Source organism: Hypomesus nipponensis, chromosome 12 (genome assembly GCF_054491055.1).
Source record: "Hypomesus nipponensis isolate SF chromosome 12, ASM5449105v1, whole genome shotgun sequence".
Classification (NCBI taxonomy): domain Eukaryota; kingdom Metazoa; phylum Chordata; class Actinopteri; order Osmeriformes; family Osmeridae; genus Hypomesus; species Hypomesus nipponensis.
The window spans coordinates 11,732,818-11,742,306 of record NC_140372.1 but is presented as its reverse complement, the minus strand read 5'-3'; the positions used below and the strand labels follow the sequence as shown (position 1 = coordinate 11,742,306).

General features: G+C 40.4%; 1 protein-coding gene across 2 annotated transcripts; it reads right to left on the bottom strand.

Moving 5' to 3' along the window:
• Positions 1-941: 941 nt before the first annotated feature.
• LOC146261108 (uncharacterized) lies at positions 942-9,425 on the bottom strand. Of its 2 annotated transcripts, none has more exons than XM_084667339.1 (9): positions 9,326-9,425; positions 8,349-8,383; positions 8,127-8,192; positions 7,671-7,745; positions 7,357-7,494; positions 6,881-7,193; positions 2,275-6,445; positions 1,751-2,011; positions 942-1,479 (listed from the first exon to the last, which is right to left on the bottom strand). In XM_084667339.1, exons 2-9 carry the CDS (start codon positions 8,360-8,362, stop codon positions 1,340-1,342), a joined length of 5,178 nt encoding a protein of 1,725 aa, XP_084523465.1. In that variant the 5' UTR covers positions 8,363-8,383; positions 9,326-9,425; the 3' UTR covers positions 942-1,339. The 2 variants fall into 2 exon arrangements, with proteins under 2 accessions (XP_084523465.1, XP_084523466.1); XM_084667340.1 differs by lacking the exon at positions 9,326-9,425 and adding an exon at positions 8,675-8,798.
• Between the last annotated feature and the right edge of the window lie 64 nt (positions 9,426-9,489).

Genomic DNA, 9,489 nt, shown 5'->3' with positions numbered 1-9,489 from the left:
AACACATCAAAATGACTGAGTGTTACTCACACCCACTGTTACTCATGACATTTATTCTACACATAAACACTATTTTATTACACTTCTTCTTGGTCAGCTGAGTTGTCTCTGGATCAGGTTTATCATGGTCTCCCGAACTCTGATCTAAGCCCTCAACTGGAGCTTTATACTTGCTCTCTTGCTTTACCTGCTGGTCAAGCACATCTGAAGGATTCTGGGTTTCAGACATGTCTGTTAAACGAGTGTTCACCTTACTGCTACTAGAATGAATAATTCAATGAATGGGACAGTTGATCACCTGTTTGCACAACAGAATGAAATCCACATGAGCTATATTTCAGAGGTAAGAGAATGGTTGTTGTTATTATTTAGGATATTTGTTTTCTTTATTACCTCTGATTTATTTATTTGTTCTCAAGTAAAGAATAATAAAATAAACAACAATTGGCAAATGATTCAATGACAAGAAACACACAAAAGTAAATTAAATAGGAATTCCCCAAATTAATGAAAATGGGAATTAATTGTCCTCCCTGATAACCGTATGTTTGAACTATTTATTCGTATTAGTTTGGTTTTCCTGCTTATAACATATCTATGGCTTCATCACTAGGCCCTATCTTATCACTATATTATATTAATTTGATTATGGTACTCTTATTCAGGAAAACGGGCTTTACTTTTGGATATTTTTACTCTAATACTATGAAGAGATTGATTTTCTGAGTACAACTCACGCGCAACCAATTTTGTAATAGCCTACAACGTCCAACAGTTTACATTTAGTCATTTAGCACCCGGTCCCCTAACCGCTCAGCCATTCCCGTTTGTCCAGTTTGTCCAAAAACAGTTCCAAAGAGTGATCAGTTTTCTTTCTGAGTCTCTTACAAAAGGGTCGATAGCCTCCCGCTTATCTAGAAAGGCTTCAGCAGTCCGGGACACAAGCACGCCGCAGCCGATTGTTTAATTTGTTTATCAATTTAATTTCCCCAAACATTAGAAAGGAAGGAGAAAAAAAAGAAATACACGGCCGGGTAGCTACACTTCTCCAACCGTAAACCGCGAGACCCCTAACTTTCTCGCCCGCAACCCCAAAAAACAAATTCATCCACAGCAATAGTATTACAGTGGAAAACACAAAATAATTTCTCTACATAAAGCCACAGTACGAAACTGGAACTAAACCACACTGGCATCATTTTCCTTATTCAATAAATTAATAAAAGCTTTAGTATATCATTGTGTGAAGTCAATAGTTATTTATTTGTTTCTTGTTATAAAAAATGGTATTTTAATTTTATTTTTTGTGCCCTGTAACCCTGGGTTAGGATACATCTTGTTAGTTGGCCTTTTGGAGACCATCCACATAGTTTGCAAATGCTAACAGTTTGGCTCTCCTTTCTTCTTCCAGCTCTTTCTCATCTTTGATTTCCCAGAAGTGCCAGATCTTATTCCAGAAACCACCTTTCTTCTTTTTCTCTGTTTGCAAGAGACAAGCATACAATATTTCTACATGGTCTAAAGTACACATAGGCCTACTAATTACATATCAACATATGAAACCTACAATGGTTTCTTATTGAAGAAATTCTAACATGACTTACACATCTTACATTTTTGGTAAATTTCCATAGTGCCTACTTTTAGTGCACTTTGCCAGGTTGACATTGTGAGCATTATAGAGATCACATATTATACTTTGACATCACAAGATCTGGGAGAAGTGACTATAGTTTTATAATGTTCTTACTTTTCTCTGACTCTTCCTCTGACTCTTCCTCTGACTCATATTCTGACCCTTCCTCTGACTCTTCTCCCTCTGATTCATCTCCCTCTGACTCTTCTCCTTCTGAGTCTTCTCCTTCTGAGTCTTCTCCTTCTGACTCTTCTCCCTTTGACTCCTCTGACTCATCCTCAAAGACTCTTTTATCCACAACCTTCTCCTGTTTTTTCCGATCTTTTCTTTGAAAAAACTTCCCTAGCTTCTTGAAGAAACCCTTCTTCTTTTTCTCTGTTTGCAAGAGACAAGCACAACATATTTCTACATGGTCTAGAGTACACTGAATATCCTCATATCAAACCTACAATTGTTTCTTAATTAAGACATTTTAACATGACTTACACATCTTACAATTTTTGTAAATTGCCATAGTGCAATGGAATGTACTTTTCCTGCACTTTGCCAGGTTGACATTCCGAGCGTTAAAGAGATCACATACTATACTTTCACATTACAAGATCTGGGAGAAGTGACTAGTTTAAAAATGTTCTTACTTGTCTCTGACTCCTCCACTGACTCTTCCTTTTCTGACTCTTTCCTCTCTGACTCCACTAACTCTTCCTTCTCTGACTCTTTCCTCCCTGACTCCTCCACTGACTTTTCTTTCTCTGACTCTATCCTCCCTGACTCCTCCACTGACTCTTCCTTCTCTGGCTCTTTCCTCTCTGACTCCACTAACTCTTCCTTCTCTGACTCTTCCCTCCCTGACTCCTCCACTGACTCTTCCTTCTCTGACTCTTTCCTCCCTGACTCCTCCACTGAGCCTTCCTTCTCTGGCTCCTTTGACTCATCCTCACAGGCTCTTTCCTCCGTAACCTTCTCTTCTGTGATTTTCGGTTTTATTTCATCCTCTTTTACTTGTCGTCTCTGCTCCTCTTGAATATTCTGCTGCCTCTTCAGCTCGACGAGTCTCGCAGCTTTTCTCTCCGTTCTCCTCTTGACTGCCCGTCGCAGATTCTCTTCCCACAATTTATTTGCCTCTTCATCGAAGGGTTGTTGGCAAGCCTTCCGTTGTTTGTCTTCCTCCTCCCATTTCTTCTCTAACTCTTTCATTTTCTTATCCTCTCTCATAATTTTCTCCCTATCTTTGACTAAACCTATTTGTAAGTCGAATGCTTTTTGGAGCCAATAGTCGTCTGCAGCTTTCTCTTTCATGTCGAACAATTTGGCCAACTGTATTTTATCCATCTCTCTTAGTCTTTCCTTTTCTTTTTCTTCCTCTTCCCTCAATTTCTCTTTTTCGCTTTTCTCCTCGGGTTGTTTTAGCGCTTCCGCTGCTTTTTTCTCAAGCTCTTTCTGTCTCTTCAATTCTTTCTCTTTCCATCTCCTGTCTCCTTTTTGTCTCCATCTTAGCTCTAAAGCTTTCCTCTTCTCTTCTCTTTGCCTCCTGTCCTCCATTTTAATTTCCATCTGTCTTTTTCGCTCCTCGTCTTGTCTTTCAGTCTCCAGCCGTTGTCTTTCATGTTCCCTCTCGTTCTCAGTTGGTTTCATTTCTTTTCCATCAACCATGTCTTCCTCGATTGGCAATGTCTGTTGAATCTCTCGCTGCTGGTTTTCATCCATTTGTCGTATTATTCCCACCTCCCTCTGTCTCTCATCCTTAATTCTCTCCTTCTCTGATATTTCCACCTCTTTTCTAGGTTTTGTATCCTCCATTTCTTGCTCAGCGATCCTCGTGCCAGCAGCCTTTGTGCATTGTACAAGTTCCAGGTCATTTTCAAGTTCCCGCTGCAGGGACTCGGTCTGTCTAAACGGACACTTTTCATGTACTTGCAGCCTTTCAATGTCTCTCTCCCGCTCACTTTCTTGACGTCTTTCGGATATCTTTGGCAGGCCTTTACATCTTTCTTCCTCACTCTCTTGTTCTATCTGCCTCTGATCCACTTCCTGCCTTTCATGCTTGTGCTTTCTTTCCGTCTCTCTCTTTTTCTCAAGTTCCCTCCGAAGTGCTTCTTTTTCTCTAGTCTCCTCTCTTGTTTTCTCCATCTCTTTTTGTCTCTTTTCCTCTAGTCTCTCCTTTTCTTGTTGACTTTCAATCTCTCTTTGTCTTGAAATCTCTTTAAGTCTTTCAAGTTCTTTCTTAAGATCCTCTTTTTGTTTGGCCTCCTGCCTCTCTTTTTCCAGTTCTTTCTGTCTCTCTTCCTCCTCTAGTCTGTCCTTTTCTTGTTGACTTTCTATCTCTCTTTGTCTCTCATTCTCTTTAAGCCTCTCAACTTCTTTTTTCAGGTCCTCTCTTTGTCTGGCCTCCTCTCTCTCTCTTTCTAGTACTCTTTGTCTCTCTGCCATCTCCTTTAGTCTCTTCTGTTCTTGCTGTCTTTCAGCCTCTTTCTGTCTCTCAGTCTCTTTAAGGCTTTCATGTTCCCTGTCCAGGTCCTCTTTTTGTTGCTTTCTTGCCTCCTCCTTTGCGCTCTCCCTTTCTTTCTGTCTTTTCTCTTTCCTCTCTCTCTTCAGCTGTTGTTCCTTCATCTCAGTCTCTCTTTGTCTTATATTTGCTTCAGATCTCTCAATTTCCTCTAGTCTTCCCTTTTCTTGTTGACTTTCAATCTTTCTTTGTCTTGAAATCTCTTTAAGTCTTTCAATTTCCTTCTTAAGATCCTCTTTTTGTTTGGCCTCCTGCCTCTCCTTTTCCAGTTCTTTCTGTCTCTCTTCCCCCTCTAGTCTGTCTTTTTCTTGTTGACTTTCTATCTCTCTTTGTCTCGCCTTCTGTTTAAGTCTTCCAACTTCTTTTAGCAGGTCCTCTCTTTGTCTGGCCTCCTCCTTTGCGCTCTCCCTTTCTTTCTGTCTTTTCTCTTTCCTCTCTCTCTTCAGCTGTTGTTCCTTCATCTCAGTCTCTCTTTGTCTTATATTTGCTTCAGATCTCTCAATTTCCTCTAGTCTTCCCTTTTCTTGTTGACTTTCAATCTTTCTTTGTCTTGAAATCTCTTTAAGTCTTTCAATTTCCTTCTTAAGATCCTCTTTTTGTTTGGCCTCCTGCCTCTCCTTTTCCAGTTCTTTCTGTCTCTCTTCCCCCTCTAGTCTGTCTTTTTCTTGTTGACTTTCTATCTCTCTTTGTCTCGCCTTCTGTTTAAGTCTTCCAACTTCTTTTAGCAGGTCCTCTCTTTGTCTGGCCTCCTCCTTTGCTCTCTCCCTTTCTTTCTGTCTTTTCTCTTTCCTCTCTCTCTTCAGCTGTTCTTCCTTCATCTCAGTCTCTCTTTGTCTTATATTTGCTTCAGATCTCTCAATTTCCCTTTTTCTGTCTTCCTTTTGTCTCGCCGCCTCCATTCCTTGCTCCATCTTTTTTAGTTCCTTTTCCTCTTCTTCTCTCTTCTGTGCGAGCTTCATCTCTGTCTCTCTCTTTTTTTCAAGTTCCCTCTGAAGTGCCTCCTTTTCTCTTGTCTTGTTCATCTCTTTTTGTCTCTTTTCTTCTAGTCTCTCCTTTTCTTGTTGACTTTCAATCTCTCTTTGTTTTGAAATCTCTTTAAGTCTTTCAATTTCCGTCTTAAGATCCTCTTTTTGTTTGGCCTCCTGCCTCTCTTTTTCCAGTTCTTTCTGTCTCTCTTCCTCCTCTAGTCTGTCCTTTTCTTGTTGACTTTCTATCTCTCTTTGTCTCTCATTCTCTTTAAGCCTCTCAACTTCTTTTTTCAGGTCCTCTCTTTGTCTGGCCTCCTCTCTCTCTCTTTCTAGTACTCTTTGTCTCTCTGCCATCTCCTTTAGTCTCTTCTGCTCTTGCTGTCTTTCAGCCTCTTTCTGTCTCTCAGTCTCTTTAAGGCTTTCATGTTCCCTGTCCAGGTCTTCTCTTTGTCTGGCCTCCTCCTTTGCGCTCTCCCTTTCTTTCTGTCTTTTCTCTTTCCTCTCTCTCTTCAGCTGTTCTTCTTTCATCTCAGTCTCTCTTTGTCCCGTGTTCGCTTCAGATCTCTCAATTTCCCTCTCTCTTTCTTCGTTTTGTCTCGCCGCCTCATTTTTTAGCTCCATCTTTTTCTGTTCTTTTTCCTCCCCTTCTCTCTTCTGTTTGTGCTTCATCTCTGACTCTCTCCTTTTTTCAAGTTCCATCTTCAGGACTTCTTTTTCTCTTTCAAGTTTTTCGATATCCTTCTGAAGGTCCTCTTTTTGTCTCTCTCTTTCTACTTCGTTCTGTCCTGCCCTCTCCTCTTGTCGCTCCCGTTCTTGCAATCTTTCTGCCTCTCTTTGTCTTTCTTGCTCTTTGTGTCTTTCAACTTCCCTTTCCAGTGTTTTCTTTTCCCTAGCAGAATCCATCTCCCGTTTGGCACTGTCTATCTTTTTCTGTCTTTCAAGTTTCTTCTTGAGATCGTCTTTCTGCCTTGCATCCGCCCTCTCCCTTTTGATTTCTTTTTGTCTGTCCTCCTCTTCCTGGCGCTCATGTGCTTGCTGCCTCTCCTTCTCTTCCCCAAATTGTCTTCGCAGATCCTCCCTTTCCGTGTCCAGAGGTTTTTGCTTCTCCTTTTGTCTCCTAGCCTGTCTTTGCATCCGCTGTTTCTCTTCCCTCCTTTCCCTATCTCTCTGCGTCTCACGCACTCTTTGTCTTTCAAACTCTTGCTCTTTCATTCGTCTGTCCATTTCTTCCCTGTCTGACATTTCTCTCTGTCTTCCTGCTTGGTGCTGTGACTCTGCAGTGTTTCCATCCTCAACTGGCTTTCCATCAACAATTCTTCTAGGTGTTTCTGCAAGCTAATTAAATAACACAAAAGTTAGCATAGAAGAACATCAGTGTTAACTCAGTTTTGGAAATTAATTAAGTATGCATGTGCTTTTGTCAGTCCCCAAAAGATGGTCACTATACAGCTGCTACTATGCAGTAAATAAGAAGGACCCAGTAATCTTTCACATTCAAATGGTGAACAGTCTGACAGTTCTTGAAAATAATCCTTGTCACCGACAAAGGTTGTTGAACATTGGATTAGAGCGTCTGGTAAATGACTAAATGTAAATGTAATTAACATAATTTGAGGTCAGTGTGAAAGGGCTATTAGTTTTAGTATTCTGTAACAGAGATAAACCACTACCAACTAATCCTGTCTAACGGGTTTGTGATATAGACACATCATATCTTGGGTATGCGCTGAAAGATGAGTGAGTGACATTGCCTATGTTCTTGGTTTTTACCCGTTTAAATTTGTCAATCCTTTTCATCAGTGAAAAGTTTTTTTGTTGGAGCTCTTCGATGAAAACCTGTAGGTCCTCCACCTGGTTCTCCAGTTCCTTCACTCTTCCCTCCCTCGCCTCCCTCTGCAGCTTCTCCCTCTCCACCCAGAGATGAACCCGCCGCTCTCTCTGCCGGTCTCTTTCTCGTAGCTCCAGCAGCTCTCTCTGGACGGCCTCATTTGTCATCTCACTCGGTCCGGCTAGACCAGCATTGTTCGTGGACACTGGCGGTTTATCGAGGACAAATATGGAAGTCTTCTTTTTGGCTTGGGCGCTGAATGGGAACAATTACAAAGTGTTAAATATCCTTATAGGTCAACCCACAGCCATGTCAAGCAATCCTTCCTAATAAAATGTATGCTTATATTTTTGGGACAAATCTTTTTGGTAGAGAACGTATTGTTTAGTTGGCCTGTGCTAGTGAAGAGGAGACTTACGGGTTCACTTGAGGGCCACTCACTGTGGCTACAAGAGCTTTACAGGGACATATCTCTCCATCAGAGGTGCTCTCATCAGAGGAACTCTCAGAGCCACTGAGCCCCAGGGTGATCGTTCCTAAAGAGAACCTCTTTCCTCTGCAGTAAAAGGCACACGTCACATCATCAGCATATCATCCTATTCGCATTCTAAAACGCAACAGACCAAACAGCACATCACGGTTTCACACTGTGTTTTAAGCAAACTCTTTCCATACAAAAGAGCACTCGAATTTGGTCGTTCCAACCATCCTGTTTAGGGAACACCGTCTCACCGTTTGTTAAGCATCGTCGTGTCTAAAGGAAATGCTCCATAGGAGCCTGCTCCCAATAAGGAGTATCCTCCAGCACTGTGGGGAGACACACACACACTTCAGAACATGTCAAACTGTCCATTCTTCTTTTTTAATAGATAATCTTATTATATAACCTGTACTGTGAAGTAGGATCCTAACTGGAAATACTTGGGATGACCCAACTACAAAACCTTACATACTTTTAACTTCAATATTGAACTTGGGGCTTTCTCCAAGGACTGTTGAAATCATAAAGTCTCTCTTTACTATGGTATTTTTGTTGAGCTTAAAACTAAGACTAACTTTGATCTGAACCCTCCAGACTTACAGGTTCTTCTCAGTCATCCTCAGTAAGTGTAGAGCGTTACATCCCAAACCTGAACCAATAGCTGCTATGCTTACAGTAGCAAGAACTACTGTTTAGTGGATACTTACTTTCGACTCCCCTTCTTTCCGAAGAGTGCTTTGGGAAACTCCCCAGGATAGAGAGTCACCTTCTCTCTGTCAGAAGCAGAAACAGACACATCCACACAAGGTCAATAACATGATTATGGTGGCAACCACCTAAGCAACATCCTAACTAGAAAGGATTGATAGTCTAAAATCTGAATGAATCTAGATTGTCACAGAGATGTTGTGTATGCTTAAATAACTCACATCTTCCTTGGCATGTTTGTTAAGCCATTCCTCCTCTGTAAAGAAATTATACACTTATCAAAGGAAAGCCAAAACAAAATGAATGTTGTTCAGGTAACAATAATAACATTGATGCAGGAAGTAGTTCCACTTTGTGGAACAAAGTTGCAGTTATTAGCTTGCTTAATCTCTGTTAGCTAAATGAGCGCGAAGAACTTTAATTTAACATTAATTTGGCAATAAATTATAAACAACATTATGGATTTTAATCTCGCTACACATTTTTTCAGTTGAACTTGTAGTACTAATTTAGTCTGCATCCAAAGTCATTAGTCTATTATCCTTACCTCAATACTTTCACCTTCCTGGTAATTGTCACAATTTTAACAAGATCATTTTCTCAAAAGTAGGCCTTGAAAGTATGCATTTGATTCTGGTCGAAATAACAGTAGAATGCAGTTTGTTTGCACAATATAATGTTCCAAAAGTTTTAAGGTTCATGACATCACAGCCTTTATGACGATTCTGATCATAGACTGTAAAAACTGATCAGTACGTCCGCCTGGGTATCAAACCAATCTGTAAACCCATTATTTACTTTCTGGTCTGAATTAGCCAGTATAATCATTACAGAATGTGGATTTGACAACTTTTACAATGCGTTGCCATTGGTTAGAAACGGTAGAACGTAGATTATTTCCATTTGGCTAATCCGTTTAGTTTGGTCGACACTTCCATTAAAAATCCCCAAATACATTGGTTTATGGTTCTGCCGTTTGACACCTCAAGTCACGTTGTAAATATTACGCCATTGGCAATCAATTGTTCAATATGTTGGATAGTTTTCACGCAGGTCTATATTAAAAGATTTCTTCACGTGGTAAAGTGTTTTCTGTCGGTAGCAAATACATGGAAGTCTGATTCTTCTCATAACAAATAACGGAACCAACATACAGAAACCATCCCTCTTGTACCAGACAACTTAGTCTTATCCTTACCTCAATATTTTCATATTTTCTCGGTAATTATCACAATTTTAACAAGATCCATTTTCTCAAGACGCCTAAACTGTATGCACTTGATTCTGGTCGAAATAACAGTAGAATGCAGTGTTGGCACCAATGTTCAAAAAGTTTCATGACATCACAGCCTTCTATGCTTC

Bases quoted from the DNA above. Each gene is read 5' to 3' on its own strand.
- LOC146261108 (XM_084667339.1), bottom strand. The intron at 7,194-7,356 runs GTAAGTCTCCTC...GTTCCCATTCAG, and splicing joins AGTGGCCCTCAAGTGAACCC to CGCCCAAGCCAAAAAGAAGA. The intron at 1,480-1,750 runs GTAAGAACATTA...TCTTGCAAACAG, and splicing joins AGAGGAAGAGTCAGAGAAAA to AGAAAAAGAAGAAAGGTGGT.